The sequence below is a fragment of the Hoplias malabaricus genome, chromosome 3, assembly GCF_029633855.1.
Source record: "Hoplias malabaricus isolate fHopMal1 chromosome 3, fHopMal1.hap1, whole genome shotgun sequence".
NCBI lineage: Eukaryota > Metazoa > Chordata > Actinopteri > Characiformes > Erythrinidae > Hoplias > Hoplias malabaricus.
The window spans coordinates 6,087,602-6,107,609 of NC_089802.1; the positions used below are offsets into that span (position 1 = coordinate 6,087,602).

The window sequence follows — 20,008 nt, forward strand, 5'->3', positions numbered from 1 at the left end:
TTTTTATTATTATTATAATCTATGATAATTAGTGTTGAATATTGTGTAGTTAAAATTCCAGCTTTTATGATTTAAACAGCTCACTCTTCTAAATTGCAGTTAGGGTATACATGCTGTGATTGCTGATCTTACCGTGAATGTTTTAGCAGAAAAAAGCATCTGAACAGTCAGGCCTACTGACCACTGACATGGCGTTCAGAGTTGGTGAAAACATGTTTTTATAATCATGGTCTTTTCACTCTAGCCATGTTTGTGGCTACATTTTTCCAGAACAGAAGGGGTTTTGTTTTTCAGTCCTATCACTAAATAGCAAGCCTTAAGCAGATGGTTAGCTCAGTTGTGTAAAGTGGGTCTTTGTTTGTATGCCACATTTCCAGCACTAAATTTACTTTGTTTTGTAGAACTTTGTTAGTGGTCTGTCATATTGATTAGAAACTGAAGTCAATAATGGAGAGTATACCCAATATTCTGTGTAAATAATCAGGCTAATGCAGTGCTGCCAGACAGGGATCAGATGCTGTGTTGATGGCTGCTAGAACAGACAGACAGAAAGATTTCCTCCTCCCCCACCCCATCAAATGGGGCCTCAATAACAGTGAGCACTGACCATGTGTCCTGAGCTCAGCAGATGCTGTTGTGAAGCTGCCGGCTGGTTCGAGGGTTGTCCCAGGGCCGCCAGCCCACAGATAATAGCCTAAAGCTCCAGCTGCTAAGCTTAAAGTGAGAGAGCTCTTACGAAGGCCTCCTACTGAGAAACGCCGCTGATCCACTGACCATTGCTTTGTTGTCAAATCTATATCTGTTAACCACAGAATAGCCGAAAGATTACACAAGCTGTGTGTGTTCAAAATGGGTGCACCTCAAAGTAACTGAATTAACTATTTAGAAGGGATGCCTATAAAAATAATCTGAGGTGTGTCTACAAACGTGAGAACATTTACAGTAGTGTTGAAAGTTAATTATTTATTCAGACATGCCCAGGTCTCAAAAGTTTGGCTTTGTATTTGATATCTGAGGCTATTTAATGATGTATTGTGTGTTCATATTTTATGTAGGTTCCCCAGTGGTGTGCAGAGTTCTGTCTCGCAGCTCAGTATCAACATGGTGTGGTGGTTTGCAGTCAGATCCAGAAGCAGCAGGCTGTTGATCTGGCCCTGCGTGTAGCCGATGAGATGGATGTCAACATCGGTCATGAGGTGGGCTACAGCATACCACTGGAGAACTGCTGCTCCAGTGATACCATCCTCAGGTATGTGTAAAATGCACACACACACAGTTTTAAACATACTGATGGGTGTCATGCTGTGTCACTCAGTGAAATACAGTGCTGAGTCAGTGTCTTGCAATAATGAGTTTACTTTTTTCTTGAGATATAAGACACATACTTTGGTAATTTTCTGTTAGCCTGAGGTGCCAATATTAAAAAACTCTATGTAATAAATTGGTGAAAATAAAAATAACAAATTGGCGGATTTGAATGGAGCAGTGAATTTCATGAATTAGACCTTGGCTAGCACTGAGCCAAACAGACTTGAGCTGTGTGAAGCCTTGGGACGCCAAACAGAACAGTACGGGGTTGGTTCTACTATGCAGTGCCAAGCTGTGCCTTGCCAAACGTATGTTGTGAATGCTAAGTTATGCTTTTTCATGTCAAGCAAGTGCCAAGCTGTACAAAAGTGTATCATTCAGAACTTTGCTGAACAGAGCTCTGCAGTCGCAGAATAAACCTACTAAACTGTCATTGGGTTAGTGGTAACGTCTTAGATCTAAGGTGATATTATGAACGGTACATCTTCTGTAGCTTTAGTTACAAGCTGTAATCCCATTGCCAAAGATGTTTATTATCATTCATTCATTCATTATCTGTAAGCTCTTACCCAGTTCAGGGTCGCGGTGGGTCCAGAGCCTACCTGGAATCATTGGGCACAAGGGGGCGCCAGTCCTTCACAAGGCAACACAGACACACATTCACTCACACACTCACACCTACAGACACTTTTGAGTCACCAATCCACCTACCAACGTGTGTTTTTGGACCGTGGGAGGAAACCGGAGCACCCGGAGGAAACCCACGCAGACACAGGGAGAACACACCACACTCCTCACAGACAGTCACCCGGAGGAAACCCACACGGACACAGGGAGAACACACCACACTCCTCACAGACAGTCACCCGGAGGAAACCCACACGGACACAGGGAGAACACACCACACTCCTCACAGACAGTCACCCGGAGGAAACCCACGCAGACACAGGGAGAACACACCACACTCCTCACAGACAGTCACCCGGAGGAAACCCACGCAGACACAGGGAGAACACACCACACTCCTCACAGACAGTCACCCGGAGGAAACCCACACGGACACAGGGAGAACACTCCTCACAGACAGTCACCCGGAGGAAACCCACACGGACACAGGGAGAACACTCCTCACAGACAGTCACCCGGAGGAAACCCACACGGACACAGGGAGAACACACCACACTCCTCACAGACAGTCACCCGGAGGAAACCCACACGGACACAGGGAGAACACACCACACTCCTCACAGACAGTCACCCGGAGGAAACCCACGCAGACACAGGGAGAACACACCACACTCCTCACAGACAGTCACCCGGAGGAAACCCACGCAGACACAGGGAGAACACACCACACTCCTCACAGACAGTCACCCGGAGGAAACCCACACGGACACAGGGAGAACACTCCTCACAGACAGTCACCCGGAGGAAACCCACACGGACACAGGGAGAACACTCCTCACAGACAGTCACCCGGAGGAAACCCACACGGACACAGGGAGAACACACCACACTCCTCACAGACAGTCACCCGGAGGAAACCCACGCGGACACAGGGAGAACACACCACACTCCTCACAGACAGTCACCCGGAGGAAACCCACACGGACACAGGGAGAACACACCACACTCCTCACAGACAGTCACCCGGAGGAAACACACGCAGACACAGGGAGAACACACCACATGTTTATTATATCTAATAAAAAAAAAATGATACAGTTTTCCTCTGAAACTCCCTCGTGATGAATTCTAAGAACATTGTTTTACCTTGAAGTGTACGTTTGTATGTTGTTTGTACATTAGATGAACAAAAATCTTCACTACCTTCTTATTTTTTCTGTTTTTGTCGCATGAGATTTGTGTATTCATGTAGTGAATTTAATTTCATGGAAAACTGTTGCACTGAAAACTCTTGCAGGTATTGTACGGATGACGTCCTGCTCAGAGAGATGATGTCAGACCCTTTCCTGGAGCATTACGGTGTGGTAGTCATTGACCAGGCTCATGAACGCACTGTGAGCACTGATCTCCTCCTGGGTCTGCTTAGAGAGGTTCTCCTCCAGCGTCCAGAGCTCAGAGTCGTGGTGCTGTCCGTCCAGCCGGCCTCAGACAGACTCCTCTCGCACTATGGGGGAGTTCCACACCTGCAGGTGGACGCCCCTAGCTCTTCAGAGGTAGTCTACAGCAGTGGAGGCAGAACAGAGAGTTTCTATGCTGCTCTGAGGCTGGTTCTAGAGGTGCACAAAGCCAAGGAACCGGGGGACCTGGCAGTGTTCCTGGCCTCACAACAGGTGCGGATTCTAGCATAAAATTTGTGAGACTTCCAGAGGATGGACATTGCACTGGAATGTTGTGATTTCCTAAATATGCTTTGTACTCAGAATAGACAGATTGGGTAATTACAGTAATTGCAAAGCCCATGAATGACAAAACCTGACAGTCTGCTTATGTACATTATTTTTCATATATGTATCTGCTAATGGCAGAAGTGGTATTAGATATAGCTGGATTAGCATTATGGAGAAATGTTGCGTTACAAATGCAGTAAAATGTGGTTATTTTATCTTAGCCGCCTGTTTTGGTCAAATACCATAATCATACAAAATACATAATCAAATAACAGTTTAAATGTTACTGATATGATTACAACATCCCTGTTAAACATAGTAGAATGAATGATAATTGGAGCATTGTATTTTTTTTGAAAGCCTGTAATGGCAGCACTCAAATAGCTTTTAGACGCCTAATTAGACTCAACCTTTTATCCGAAAATTCACTGTATTCCTCATGCATTCTCTTGATTGTTAAGCTACATATTCAGTCTCTTTTAGTATTCAAGATGAGCAATCTATCAACAACATCAGAATGTATAGAATGTATCAGAACTTGTGCATTAGTTTAGAAGCCTGCAATGACTGCTCTAAAACCACTGTATGTGTGTTAGGAGGTCGCCTGTGCCTGCAGTCTCCTGGCTAAAGAAGCCGCCAGGTTAAGCAGCGCTCTCGGAGAGCTGGTGCCGGTGGCTCTGTGCCCGGGTCACGCTGGGATCTGCCCACCTATCGCTGAAGGCCATATAAAAAGCAGGAGGGTCTTTCTCTCCTGTAGCCAATCAGAAGACATGTTTTGGTCGGTGGACACTGTCAATTTTGTGATTGACACTGGAGTGGAGAAGAGATATGTAAGTGAATAAATAACTGATTGGCTTTGAAATAGTGTCATGTTTGTTTTGTTGTATGTTAATGGACGTGAATGAAGCTGATGGATATAAAGCAGTGTGTTTTAACTCTTGCTAGTACTTTATCTACATCTGTATTATGTATTTATCACTTGCACTTGCCTACTGGAATCGTGGTGTAGGTGTATAACCCACGTGTAAGAGCCAGCTCTGAAGCGATCAGACCCATCAGTAGATGTCGAGCAGAGATCCGTAAACAGTTGTCTGGCTCAGCAGGTGAGACTGCAGTGATTCGAGTTAAATCATATGTGATCCATAAAACTTTGTGGTTAACACATACCCAACCCTGAATCTTTGATGTGTGTTACTTGTTTTCAGGGAAGTGTTTCTGCCTGTATCCTGAAGAGGTTCAACTCCCTGCTGAGATTCCCGCTCAGATCCTGGAAGCGAATATCACGTCCGCAGTGCTGTTCCTGAAGAGGATGGAAGTGGCTGGAATTGGACACTGTGACTTCATCAGCAGGCCGGGTCAGTCCCTGACACATTTACAAAGCATGTGATCACCTTCCTTGCTTCTTTTGCTTCCTTTTATTTGTCAAAAATAGGCAAAAGTCTGAGCATTTTAAGTTGTACTAAATGGCCCATGGTGTATGTGTGCAGATATTTTGGAGGAATCCAGTGACAGTGTTTAGAGTCTTGTGTCTATGTGAAATAGAGAGGCAGAGAGGTGGATAAAATGTTTGTTGGAGTGGATGCAGTTACAGAAGGTTGTGTATGAGCTAAGAATAGTAGTGTGTCTGCGAGTGTTGGCACTGTGCACAGATGGCACACAGTCAGTGTGGGCACTAGTGTTCGTTGATGCGTGTTAGCAGAGCTGACAGCACTAGTCTCTGCTAGCCTCCACATCATTGTTGTTTAGCAGAAGCTTGTCCTGTGTGGGAAACACAAATGATCCTGTGAGCTCAGCGAGACTGGCCTGGAGCTCTGCCCATTAAAGATAACAGGCCATGCCTCGTTAGAGCAGCAGACACAAAGAACAGGAAGAGATGGTTCAAACGGTGTCAACCATGACTATCGCATACTTTCCCACACTGATATTTTAGGACAAGTAGCAGGTTTTAATGCCACCCTCTCAACTAATTACCAAACCTTGGCAAAACCTTGGCAGCATTAGACCAGGGAAAGCACTGGGCATTCCAGAACCAGGTTGGGAACATTTAATCCAAACTTAAATGAACCGTAATATATAGGGGAAAAAAATTCACTAGAAAACAGGAATCTTAAAATGATCAGATGAATATATAATGGGTCTTTAACTATTGTATGAATTGCCTGACGTAAACAAGGACTACTGACATGCAGACTGACCAATTAAATGTTTACAGAGAAGGTTATCGACCAATAACGGTAGCTCTACAGTCAGACCGTCCAATCAGAAGATTTTAGGCTACTTCACCACGCTCCCTTCTCACTCAAGCGAACCAATCGGAGTAGGGGAGGGCGGGACTAGTTTGTGAACGAAACTTCTCGAAGTTCTATGTAAGCTCTAGAAAAACAAAATCCCGGACGTTTGTGAAATTCCGCCCGGACATTTTTTTGTCTAAAAAAGAGGACATGTCCGGGTAAAAGAGGACGTCTGGTCACCCTACACTATCAGTTTCAGCCTCAGATGTCTTACCCACACAAATGGCCAGTTAACTGTACAAGAGAAGAAAAAAGAAACCGCATTAACTTTGAACATTAATTCAAAATGTATTCTAATTAATTTTGGAGCATTTGTATTAGTCTTTTCTTCCTGACATTTTAACTAAATTAAAGAGTTGCTGGAGGTTTCTGACTTAAACTGATTATTGTTTTTGGTCGTGATTATTTAGTATCCATGTTGCATTTCTCTCTCAGATCCCGAAGGCTTGATGCAAGCTTTGGAAGAGTTGGATTATCTTGCAGCGCTGGATGATGATGGAAACTTGTCAGAGATTGGAATCATAATGTCTGAATTCCCTTTGGACCCTCAGATGGCCAAGGCCTTGTTAGCCTCCTGCGAGTTTGACTGTGTTAATGAGGTGCTAACTATTGCAGCAATGCTGGCAGGTACAAACACTACCACTTTTAAAGATATTTTTGGACAAAGAATAAACGGTTGTTTCATAATAACTTGCAATGTCTTGCGTGTTGTCGGGTCCCTGCTATCTGTTCTGCAAATCATGGCATCCCTTCATCCTGTCCTGTCTGTCAGCCCCAAGTTGCTTTGTGGAGCCCCCTCTTGGCATGGAGAGAGAAGCAATTCAGTGCTACACAAAGCTGTACCACCCAGAAGGAGACCATTTCACTTTGATCAACATCTACAATGCTTTTAAACGCAGCCAGAGAGAGTCACGTAAGTGTCACAGTTAATCCTTCAGCACACATTCAAAAAGAATTTAAATCTTTAGGGTGATTTAATTCAGTTGTACTTAATGGTAACAAGTGCAACAGCTCTGCAGAGTCTCAATCAGTGATGTGTGAATGATGGCTGTGTTATGGGTGTCAGATTTCACACTGGAAAATTGGTGTCAGGACTACTTCCTTTGCTGCGCAGCTCTGCAGACTGCAGATGCTATAAGGGCTGAGCTGACTGATATACTGAAGAGACTGGAACTCCCTCTCTGTGAGCCTGCCTTTGGCACCAAATCCAACACACTGAATATCAAGAGAGCACTGCTGGCGGGTTACTTCATGCAGGTAAGAGAGCCTACATAAACTGCAACTGATTTAAGCATTGGCCCTGTTATTAGGATGTTGTAGGTTATGTTGTATGTTTGACCCCACAGCCATTTGAGTTAGGGGTCTGGGACTGGAACTGGTCTCACTCTTTCTTGGTGGGGAGGATGGTCCTTGTTTATGGCGTCACATCAATGTCAAAAGTACAGGGCGCAAAATTGCCAGAGCCACTTTAACACACGAACTCTGGAGCAAGTCTAAAAAAACACATTGAAGCAAATTTTTGAACGCAGAGCAAATTTTCACTGTGCTTAAATGACTCACGTAATGAATGTAAGCCATAGTAAACAAGTCAGAATATCACGATAATCACTATACTGTTTTTTGTTTAAAAACTTTTGCACATGATACGATGACACAGCCCTACAGTGTTTTTTTTTTTGTTTTTTTTTGCTTCAAATGGATTATATATATATATATATATATATGCCCTCAGGTTTTGAAATGGGTGACTTTTGACAGTTTGGGGCAGGGTCAGGTCCATTTCTGTCAGTGAATGCTATTGGCTGATGTTTGATTTGGTGACTGTCTACTAGGAGAATTTTTTTTATATATATTTTGCACCCACTAGTTTTGACATTAAAGGCTAAGCACCACTTAATGGACCTCCATGAATATTTCACATTATTGTAGTTACTGACATATATAAGTATGAATTAAAATGAAAATAGCAGCTTAATTTGCTTTAAAACTGACAATTTTATTAAATTGATGGAAAAACCCGAGCTCTCTACGGAAATTCTTGAACGCGACCGTGACGTCACTGGTGGCCAACAGCTGAACAACGCCGCGGTAAAACACCGTTATGACTGACTGTTATGACAGTATCTAGCTAAATAACCAACATTATTCATGACAATAGCCTAGCAATAAGCTAAACTCACATGTAGAGGTACCGTTATTCTTGTAAATGTGATCGAAGTCGAACTCGAATTCATCCGACACTATAAACCTCCGTAATGCAGCTACGTAGCCGAGTATAATCTGAGCCACCGAGTTTAGCGAGTCAAGCTAACGCTAACTAACACCAACTAAAACAGGCGAAGTGAGTGTCCTTACCCTGTTTACCAACGGTCTTTTAAACCTTATTTCTTGAATTAGTAAGAAATAACATATTTTCTGACTATCAATAAACACAAGTTAGGAACTGAAATTCCACTGTATTTATTTGTTTGACACTTTCATATCGCTAGTGCTTAGCCTTTAATGTGACGCGGTAGTAGACCGCGGTAAAGTTGGCTCAGCGTTCGATATTCGCCAGACATTCACCCACGAATATCCTGGTTATTAATAAAAACAAAATGTACTCGCCAAATGACTACTTCAGTGCAATTACTACATATTGTGAACTTATTCACACACACTGGCGTTCAATGTTTTTACTGCTGTAAGATGTGAAAATATCATTATGTGATTTACAGATGAGTTCTTTCTGGCGGAGAAGCGCTTTAGCGACGCAACTTCTTTTCAAAATAAAAGTCTTGGGTATGAGCCATTTAAATATCAGCATTTAAATACGTAAACCCTGTAACACACTTTTGAAAGCTGATTGAACATCAGCTTCCCTATGTGTTGTATGTAAACCTTGTAACAAATTTGTGAAAACAGATTCTGTGTCAGATTTTCTATATTTTCTGTTTCTGAACTAGGAAAAATGAGTTTCACAATTAAACGACATGACCCCTGGACCCAATTTCAGTCCTATGATGTAGTACACCCAAGGACCAATACATTTCATGCTCATTTGGACATGTGAACCTTGTAACAAATTTGTGAAATTAGATTTTATATGAGATTTTCTATATTTTCTGTTTTCGGACTAGGAAAGATGGGTTTCACAATTCAATGACATGACTCACAGCCCAAATTTCAGGCCTATGATGTAGTACACCCAAGGACCAATAAATTTTATACTCATTTGGACTTGTGAACCTTGTAACAAATTTGTGAAAACACATTCTATCCGAGATTTCCTATATTTTCTGTCTCTGGACTAGGAAAGTTGGGTTTCACAATTAAATGACATGACTCACAGCCCAATTTTTGGGCCTATGATGAAGTACACCCAAGGACCAATACATTTCATACTCATTTGGACATGTGAACCTTGTAACAAATTTGTGAAATCAGATTTTATATGAGATTTTCTATATTTTCTGTTTTCGGACTAGGAAAGATGGGTTTCACAATTCAATGACATGACCCACAGACCCAATTTCAGTCTTGTGATGAAGTACACCCAAGGACCAATACATTCCATGCTCATATGGACATGTGAACCTTGTAACAAATTTGTGAAATTAGATTTTATATGAGATTTCCTATATTTTCTGTTTCTGGACTAGGAAAGTTGGGTTTCACAATTCAATGACATGACTCACAGCCCAAATTTCAGGCCTATGATGAAGTACACCCAAGGACCAATAAATTTTATACTCATTTGGACTTGTGAACCTTGTAACAAATTTGTGAAAACACATTCTATCCGAGATTTTCTATATTTTCTGTTTCTGAACTAGGAAAAATGAGTTTCACAATTAAACGACATGACCCCTGGACCCAATTTCAGTCCTATGATGTAGTACACCCAAGGACCAATACATTTCATGCTCATTTGGACATGTGAACCTTTTAAAAAATTTGTGAAATCAAATTCTATGTCAGATTTCCTATATTTTCTATGGGTTGATGGGTGTCACAATTCAATGACATGACCCACAGCCCCAATTTCAGTCCTGTGATGAAGTACACCCAAGGACCAATACATTCCATGCTCATATGGACATGTGAACCTTGTAACAAATTTGTGAAATCAGATTTTATATATTTTCTGTTTCTGGACTAGGAAAGATGGGGATCACAATTAAGTCTTCGAACTGCACATTTTATTTAGGTTGGTTGTAGATGCTCTAAAATATATATTTTTGAACATAAAATTATGCATTATCCTGCTGAACTACAGGAACTGTTATTTAACTATTTACATCAACACACACAGGGACATATTACACATCAGTGCAGTGTGGACAGTGCAGGTCCTGTCCAGTTTGAGAGAATGTCTCCCATTCTTCTGGTGTCATTGCCAGACATTTGTGGTGGAACCAGAAATTGCACACATTACACTGTATCAGCAGAGTAAAAAGAAAAAAAGAGAGAAAAAGAAACATGTAATTGACTGTGATTTAGAGACTGACAAACGTTGATCTATTACAACAAACTGGAATACTGACCCACTGTGTATAACAGGGATAAGATCTCCGTGCGCACATGTGGCATAATTCATCCAGATTATCTGAAATAGGTAGTTTTGGAGAAAATTCAATTAATATGACATTTTAACTGATTTCTATATCTTTATCCTGAGTTTTTATTTTAATATATATTATAAATTGCTGTTCACTCCCAGTGTTTTTGATTATTTGTAGGATTCAAGCAAATTATTTTGTACATTTTCATACATCACACTAACCTTGGGTTTCCCAAACTGTATATTTATTTTTAAATCAAATATTTCAAATAACATTTTTTCTCTTGATGAATAGTTTCCATAAATTCCCAACTCTAATGATCCTGTTGTAATACAGCTGCTTCAGTTTGTGATGAACTTTGCAAGTAGAGGTTCCAATAACTTACATTCATTGCTGCACAATGTGTTACATTAGGAATAGGAGGAAAGGTACTTACTTGCGAAGTTCTTCATGTTATAAAAAATGTTATTTGAAATATTTGATTTAAAAATAAATATACAGTTTGGGAAACCCAAGGTTAGTGTGATGTATGAAAATGTACAAAATAATTTGCTTGAATCCTACAAATAATCAAAAACACTGGGAGTGAACAGCAATTTATAATATATATTAAAATAAAAACTCAGGATAAAGATATAGAAATCAGTTAAAATGTCATATTAATTGAATTTTCTCCAAAACTACCTATTTCAGATAATCTGGATGAATTATGCCACATGTGCGCACGGAGATCTTATCCCTGTTATACACAGTGGGTCAGTATTCCAGTTTGTTGTAATAGATCAACGTTTGTCAGTCTCTAAATCACAGTCAATTACATGTTTCTTTTTCTCTCTTTTTTTCTTTTTACTCTGCTGATACAGTGTAATGTGTGCAATTTCTGGTTCCACCACAAATGTCTGGCAATGACACCAGAAGAATGGGAGACATTCTCTCAAACTGGACAGGACCTGCACTGTCCACACTGCACTGATGTGTAATATGTCCCTGTGTGTGTTGATGTAAATAGTTAAATAACAGTTCCTGTAGTTCAGCAGGATAATGCATAATTTTATGTTCAAAAATATATATTTTAGAGCATCTACAACCAACCTAAATAAAATGTGCAGTTCGAAGACTTAATTGTGATCCCCATCTTTCCTAGTCCAGAAACAGAAAATATATAAAATCTGATTTCACAAATTTGTTACAAGGTTCACATGTCCATATGAGCATGGAATGTATTGGTCCTTGGGTGTACTTCATCACAGGACTGAAATTGGGGCTGTGGGTCATGTCATTGAATTGTGACACCCATCAACCCATAGAAAATATAGGAAATCTGACATAGAATTTGATTTCACAAATTTTTTAAAAGGTTCACATGTCCAAATGAGCATGAAATGTATTGGTCCTTGGGTGTACTACATCATAGGACTGAAATTGGGTCCAGGGGTCATGTCGTTTAATTGTGAAACTCATTTTTCCTAGTTCAGAAACAGAAAATATAGAAAATCTCGGATAGAATGTGTTTTCACAAATTTGTTACAAGGTTCACAAGTCCAAATGAGTATAAAATTTATTGGTCCTTGGGTGTACTTCATCATAGGCCTGAAATTTGGGCTGTGAGTCATGTCATTTAATTGTGAAACCCAACTTTCCTAGTCCAGAAACAGAAAATATAGGAAATCTCATATAAAATCTAATTTCACAAATTTGTTACAAGGTTCACATGTCCATATGAGCATGGAATGTATTGGTCCTTGGGTGTACTTCATCACAAGACTGAAATTGGGTCTGTGGGTCATGTCATTGAATTGTGAAACCCATCTTTCCTAGTCCGAAAACAGAAAATATAGAAAATCTCATATAAAATCTGATTTCACAAATTTGTTACAAGGTTCACATGTCCAAATGAGTATGAAATGTATTGGTCCTTGGGTGTACTTCATCATAGGCCCAAAAATTGGGCTGTGAGTCATGTCATTTAATTGTGAAACCCAACTTTCCTAGTCCAGAGACAGAAAATATAGGAAATCTCGGATAGAATGTGTTTTCACAAATTTGTTACAAGGTTCACAAGTCCAAATGAGTATAAAATTTATTGGTCCTTGGGTGTACTACATCATAGGCCTGAAATTTGGGCTGTGAGTCATGTCATTGAATTGTGAAACCCATCTTTCCTAGTCCGAAAACAGAAAATATAGAAAATCTCATATAAAATCTAATTTCACAAATTTGTTACAAGGTTCACATGTCCAAATGAGCATGAAATGTATTGGTCCTTGGGTGTACTACATCATAGGACTGAAATTGGGTCCAGGGGTCATGTCGTTTAATTGTGAAACTCATTTTTCCTAGTTCAGAAACAGAAAATATAGAAAATCTGACACAGAATCTGTTTTCACAAATTTGTTACAAGGTTTACATACAACACATAGGGAAGCTGATGTTCAATCAGCTTTCAAAAGTGTGTTACAGGGTTTACGTATTTAAATGCTGATATTTAAATGGCTCATACCCAAGACTTTTATTTTGAAAAGAAGTTGCGTCGCTAAAGCGCTTCTCCGCCAGAAAGAACTCATCTGTAAATCACATAATGATATTTTCACATCTTACAGCAGTAAAAACATTGAACGCCAGTGTGTGTGAATAAGTTCACAACGTGTAGTAATTGCACTGAAGTAGTCATTTGGCGAGTACATTTTGTTTTTATTAATAACCAGGATATTCGTGGGTGAATGTCTGGCGAATATCGAACGCTGAGCCAACTTTACCGCGGTCCATAACAGGTGGAATTGAAATACAAGGGCTAGGGTAAACGTTGTGGAGAAACCTACAAAATGTATAGAGTCTGATTTACTACATTGTACCTACACTCACTATTATAAATAAACCAAGTATTCCATAATTTATCTAGCTGTTTTTTCATATGCTAACATTAGCTTACATGTAACCAAGTTATCTCAGGTGTGGTATGTTGTGCTAGAACCATTTCTGTGAAATGTAATACTGGTTTGGTACGGATCAGTATTGAATATTTAAGGATGTAGTCACTCCATCTGTGCTCTAGTACTTCACCCAGAAAAGCATCCTCTACCATACCAGCAACATCATAAGGTCAGTATATAATAAGCTTTCATTCTTTAAGTATAACTAGTATGCTGTGCCCTGCTCATCAGATTGCTCGAGATGTGGATGGCTCAGGAAACTACTTCATGCTCAGTAATAAGCATGTGGCCCAGATTCACCCTCTGTCTTCTTATGGAGCAAAAGCACACAAGCTTGGTCTGCCTGAGTGGGTGCTGTTCAACGAATACACACTCTCTGATAACAACTGCATCCGCACGATCACTCAGATTTCACCTGAAGTGTAAGTTTGTATGTTTCTTATCCAGCTATATTTTTGCCATACACATAATATTAATTTCCTTATTTTAGATTCATTCCTGTATTGAAGTACTTTTGTTGACAACACACTGGGGCAACGGTATAAAATACATCGTTTTCATTTGTGTATTAGTTCATAGTTTCACTCTCGGCCCACCAGCAAACACTTAGTCCCACTAAGATGTGTTTGAAAACAGGAAAGCTTGCCCTCTCTGTGTATTCATACATAAAGCACCCTACACTCTCCAATCTGCCTTCAGTAAACTTGTTTGTCATGTCCATGTTGTGAAGGATGAATCTTGTAGCTGAACATCAGCTCAAGGAGATTTGCAGATTAGGATCAATACAATAATAAAAGGATTAAGCTTCAGTAAATAGATCTTCTGTCCAGCTCCACTGACATTCATAAGATTATTACAACCATCATTGCACATTTCTGACATGCATCCATACCATAAACCTGCTGTTCTAGAACACAAACCGTTATTTATTATTATTATTTTTTGTTGTAGGTTCATTCAAATGGCACCACAATATTTTTTCTACAACCTGCCCCCTAGTGAAAGTAAGGAGATACTTCAGCACGTTTTGGACAGTGAAGTGTCTGGGAGTACAAAGAGGAAACAGAAGAATCAGCCTCCAGCTGTGGAGACCCCGAAAGAATCAGAGGAGGCCCCGTCTTATGAAAGATGTGTCATACAGTGATTGTAAACAGGCAAGAACAAGCCTCGTGTGGTCTCTACAGCTTAGTGACTGGCCAAACCACACTTTATACAGCGCAGGTCCACTTTTTTGGAAGTGTATATAGATCACGTCTGATTAGGGTTGATAAGGTCTGCAACTTCACAATACTTCCAGGAATTACATCAACACTCGTCAACAATACTGACAGAGCAATCAGAAAAGGGGAGCTGATCTTAGATCAGCATTTGTGAATGTGTTTGAGCACATTACAACACATTGATCCTAATAATGAAGCATAGTGTTTGTAAATATGAACTCAAACATCTTGTATACTGCTGCTTACGAAGAAAATAACGAAGTCGACTCTGAGAAATGAAGTTTATTTTGTGGCTTATTTTGATCCATTATATAAATAATGGGTATTTTTGGCCAAATAAATTATTTCTTTTGTGTAATATGTTTTAAGTTTGCACTGTAGAACATATTAGTTCCTGGGATTGCTGCAAAAAAAAGTTTATTATTGTTTCTAAGTGATATTAGAAAGAAATCCATGACATTTAAAAAGTGTAAAATCTGGTTAATTGGATACTTTAATAATCCCTGTGGTCCTGACTGACTGTTGAAGTTTCTCAGCATAAAGGAAACATAACGACCACAGCCAGTGTCCACCAAACTCCCTCAGAGTCTTCAGAAAAGGTTTTAGGGGAAGAAAGGCTTGGACACATGGAGCTGCTGCTGAGAGAGGCGTGGTGTGTTCAGATAGTGAGGTACTCCTTGAGTTTGTCCATAATCGCTGGCATTCTGTCCATGGGAATCAGAGACACTGTTCTGAAGGGTTTCATTGGTACATCATCAAAGGACCACCGTCCCGTGAGACATGAATCTGCCTCCTCCTGTACAGAGTAGTTGAACTTTGCCACGGCTTGCTGCAATTGGATGACAGAAAAAGCCATCAGATCTATAAACTCCAAATGAAAGACCCACATGCTGGTACTGAACATTTGGATAAATATATACTCTGAATATACCTCATAAAAGAACTCCTCCTCTGCATTGACAAACATGAGCTCTTCCTTTGGAGGTCCTCGAGCAGATACAGACTTCTTGGATTCCTGGCATGTTTTGCTAATCAGCAGACAGTATTGACACTTCCCACTCGGCTTATTGGTCTTCTGTGCTTCTACCATCTCATCTCTATTAAAACAGACAGTGGACTCAATGTCAGACAATAAAACATGGATTCAATAAATTTACATTCAGCCAGTTTCCCATAGTAGGATTGAGTGGTCCTGGAATAAACAACCGTTTCAAAGCACTAAAGGTTTGAAAATTCCATTAGATAATTATACTATTTCATGTTTGTTTTGATGTTTTTACTATCCTAATATGTTAAAATTGTACTGTGGTATGAGGAGGATGCTGATGTTCAATGGCAATATTACAGACAAAATGATGACTTTTAATCTTAAAATCTTTTGGTATTCAAATTAGGACACCAAAGCCACTGCAAAACTGTCACTGACAAGTCTCAGTGTTATGTTTTTCTGAGTGTCAGTGCTATTATTTTAGATTTCTGTGCTGGGAAATCAGCAGATCAGTCTTGTGTGAGGTGACCCCAATCCTTAGCATAGTTATGAAACTTTTACTTAGCCATGTGACAGATTTAGGCCTGCATGCTGACACGCTAAATACCAGCACAACAGCACTAAAAACAAAACACTGATTCACTGCTCTGGGCATTTCTTTATTTCTCTAGACTTTATCCATTAAAAATCCATTTAAAGTTCCACAAAATACTTTTTTCTGCCTGTTATACACACACCAAATACAGGTAAAAGTATTTCTAGCAACATTTTTCTTTCTACTAGCGAGGTGTGCCTGAGGATTTAGCATGTTATCAGTTTTGACTAGTTTTTTAATTCTTTTGGCAGATATTTTTTTCGTTTGCCCCTCAAGGATTCATTGAAACGAGGGGGAAAAAATCTGAGGCGCTAGGTGCAGTTCCAGTTTGACCAGCAGGGGGCTTCCTGAAATGAACGGGGAAAAATCGAGAATCTAGATGCTAAGGATTAGCATGCTCATAAGACTGCACACGGCTTAGACACGAAGAAACTGGCCATCATACACCCACAGGAGAGACACATTTTTTAGCTGTTCTTAATCTTAAACATATAAATTATTAAGAACAGCTGAACAATTTGTCAACTCAAAAAAATTGCTAGTAAAAACTGGTATAACACGCTAAAGTTTGTTTTCCCCCTTGACCCTCAGGCACACCTCACTAGTAGGGAAAAAAAAAACTATGCTTTTGATGGCTAAAATTGTACAAGTGTTGCTACAAATATATTTCAACTGTTTTTTGGTGTGTATTACAGACAAATAAAATAAATAATGTGGACTAAGGAACATTCAATAAACTTTTATTCACCTTCAACTTCAGGGCTTCCGTAGATTGCTACATAAATACTAATAATTAAATAAAATTAATGAAAATCAACATTATTTCTACTACTAAAAATGAGGATGTCAGCAAGATTCGGATGCATTCTTTAGACAGATTCAACTCAAGCTCATTTTATGTAACAGCTGTAATAAAAAATAAAAAATCTCAGTCGGATATTGACAATAACTTCTATTACTGGGTTTAGTTAACTTTAATTCAGCTGCTGCCCCCCTGTGGTATAAAAAGGAACATTCCTGGGTGATCTCAGAGGTCACACATTCAATTTCAATGCCTGTTCTTTGATTCAGTGTTTCAATGCTAATCTCAAACACAGTTAGTTTTTTATTACTTTGAAACAACTAGTATCATATTTGCGTATGATTTCTTATTATTCCAATCATATCACTACATTTAAAATGGATGCACTGTATATTCATAACATCAGTTACCCATGGAGGGATTAAACCTAGTAATCAACTAGGTTTTATTTTCAATACAAAATATTAAATAATCCAGTGAATTCCAGGACTAGACTTAATCCATATCTAGGGACCTGGTCATTTATGTATGCATTAATTTCTGATTGTACTCACAGGAGTTGTCTATAGAGTGGCAAAGCAATCTGTGGTGGTACGTTGATGAAACGTTCGCTGAGTAGCAGTCCAACTGCTTGAGATGTGTCGTGCAGAACTTTCTCAAACTGCTCCAGAACGGCTGCAGAACATAGCTTTTCACACTGTCCCAAAACCAGCTCCTTGATCTGCTCCACACACTCCATACCCTACTCGATACACACATTCAAATTTAACATTAATAATAAGAAAAATTAACTGATGACACACCATGAGTTAAACACTGCAGAGGCTTATGATGTGTAGCCTATGTCCATTAGAACCAAATTATTATTAGAATATTGCTTTAATATAATTCACATGATCTAGCATTATATGTTAAATTAATATAAAATAGGCTGTGCCCCTCATGAACTTTATATAATCAGCTTTTTTAGCAAAGCTGTATGTGATGATTTTATAGAATTCATTGCTGTGCTAGTACCTTCCTCTCTGTCAGATTTACAATGCTGATGAACCCAAACACTTCATCTGGATCCTCATCATCACTGTCATCCGGCACCTCTGCTTGCTGAAAACAGACACACAGCGTGAAATGACAGATTACACTACTTGATTGCACCACATGAAATGACAGAACACCGTCTGATTGCTCTCTGCCTGCTGTGCATCTCTACAGTGCCTTGCAAAAGTATTTAACTCTTGAAAGTTATAAACTCTGGATACATGCTTTTTCATTCCATATTATTCTTTCAGAAATGTGTGTGTCCACATTCCTCATAAGACTACAGTGAAAAACTATAATATTTTGCTTTTGTAAATGTACAAACGGAACCAAAATAGTATTAGATAGCACCTTTTTTGCTTTATATATTTTAGAGGAGTTATATTTCTGTGTAAATGTGCAGCAGGCTCTGAATTGTTAATTTATTCTTTGAACTGTTACTTAGAAATCCCAAAGGATACGATGTGCTAAAAAAAATCTGTCTCACCTTGATGACACTACCGATGTGATTCTGCTGAATGATGAGGTCTGTAAGTTCTGAGGTGTTTACATGGGCCTTTAAAAAAAGCTGTGGGGAAAAAACTGATTTGTCAACAAATATTATGAGATCCAGCATATGAGAACATGTAAAGTGTGAAAATCTATTTCCTGATAAATATTTATAGTAGTAAGGTCATGCCATGTACCTGTTGCAGCAGCTTCTTAATGCCATTGAAGTCATTATCAGATACAGTGTGTGCTTCAAAGTCCACAACAACCTCCTGAAAATGAAAACAGCTAACATGAGCCTCTTTATATATCTATAAAAGCTTATTCCAACAAAAGTCAGTTTTAAAATAAAAGAAAAAAGAGGTATTTTGACGACAAATCACTATATATACACACATTAGTGAAGGTGGCATGGTGGAGCTGTGGGTGGTTTCACTGCCACAGCTTCAGGATCTCAGGGTCCTGGCTTCAAATATGACTGAGAAGTTTGCTGTCTTCTGTTTCTTACTCTAACTTTCCATTCCACCTTAAATGCACAGCGCACCAGTGTTTAACGCTTGTCTGTAGCATTTAAGGTGGAACTAAAAATATATGCGAAGAAGCCAACGAGGCACACGTAAAACCTCACCTCGTTTACTTCTTCTTCTGAGTCCTCGCTGTCCTCCTCTAATCCTTGGTCCGAGCTTTCTTCACTTTCCTCAGGGTTTTCTCCGGCTCCAACTGCTCGTCTCTTCGCGGATGAAGCCATGCCGCTGCTCTCTGAGCTAAAACACGCCGCCGAGGAAGAGTGAAGTGACGCACACACACTGGTTTATTTGAGGTAGACATGGACAGGCAACTGTCCGTTATTTGTTGCCATTACGGCTCCTACTTTAGTGCTAAGTATATGAGGCTTCAACAGAGACGCGGAGCCAAAATGGCGTTCTTTACTTCAGCAAGAATCCCAGGCCAATGGGCGAAGTCCGTTTACATTACAAAATAAAAGCATGCGCTCTTAATGTTGTCGACAAGCGTAAACCGTTCGTGTCTTCATAGAGCCACTTTTATGTACAGTTAATTAATTAAAAGAGAAAATATCAGAATGAATTCTCAAGATTTTAGTGTCAGTAATTCGTTATACATAAGACACATTTCTATATCATAAATGTAAATAGAGGCACCATCCTATTGTGAGAAACATAAAAAAATATGGCAGAGGTAAATAAAGACCTTTATTTTGCATGGCTATGTCATTATTTATTGCAGAATAGCAATAACAAAATATCTAACTGTACTTAAACGTTTACTATTCTTTATCTCGTTCGTGTGTATGTGAATAATTACAAATCTATATCCCATTCTTAACATCATGAATGTTCTGAGGAACAAGCAAATTGGAGCAAGGGGCGGAGCAAATGTGGAATATTTTATGCATGACTCTGCCCCTAAAGAATAAGCTACTTTCCAAGA

At 39.5% G+C, this 20,008-nt stretch overlaps 2 protein-coding genes across 2 annotated transcripts in view; one reads left to right on the forward strand and one right to left on the reverse strand.

Annotated features, from left to right (window-relative positions):
* dhx32a (DEAH (Asp-Glu-Ala-His) box polypeptide 32a) overlaps positions 1 to 14,571 on the forward strand; it is a 17,524-nt gene extending 2,953 nt beyond the window's left edge. The window contains exons 2-11 of the mRNA XM_066665612.1: positions 1,056 to 1,249; positions 3,233 to 3,605; positions 4,259 to 4,492; positions 4,672 to 4,765; positions 4,868 to 5,017; positions 6,389 to 6,580; positions 6,726 to 6,866; positions 7,020 to 7,210; positions 13,659 to 13,849; positions 14,379 to 14,571. Coding sequence (XP_066521709.1) covers positions 1,056 to 1,249; positions 3,233 to 3,605; positions 4,259 to 4,492; positions 4,672 to 4,765; positions 4,868 to 5,017; positions 6,389 to 6,580; positions 6,726 to 6,866; positions 7,020 to 7,210; positions 13,659 to 13,849; positions 14,379 to 14,571 — 1,953 coding nt within the window. The remainder of the gene's footprint in view (positions 1 to 1,055; positions 1,250 to 3,232; positions 3,606 to 4,258; positions 4,493 to 4,671; positions 4,766 to 4,867; positions 5,018 to 6,388; positions 6,581 to 6,725; positions 6,867 to 7,019; positions 7,211 to 13,658; positions 13,850 to 14,378) is intronic.
* Positions 14,572 to 15,305: 734 nt separating this feature from the next.
* On the reverse strand, positions 15,306 to 19,507 carry bccip (BRCA2 and CDKN1A interacting protein). The gene is made up of 7 exons (XM_066665613.1): positions 19,188 to 19,507; positions 18,757 to 18,831; positions 18,558 to 18,638; positions 18,050 to 18,136; positions 17,587 to 17,774; positions 15,579 to 15,744; positions 15,306 to 15,476 (listed from the first exon to the last, which is right to left on the reverse strand). Exons 1-7 carry the CDS (start codon positions 19,305 to 19,307, stop codon positions 15,306 to 15,308), a joined length of 888 nt encoding a protein of 295 aa, XP_066521710.1. The 5' UTR covers positions 19,308 to 19,507.
* Between the last annotated feature and the right edge of the window lie 501 nt (positions 19,508 to 20,008).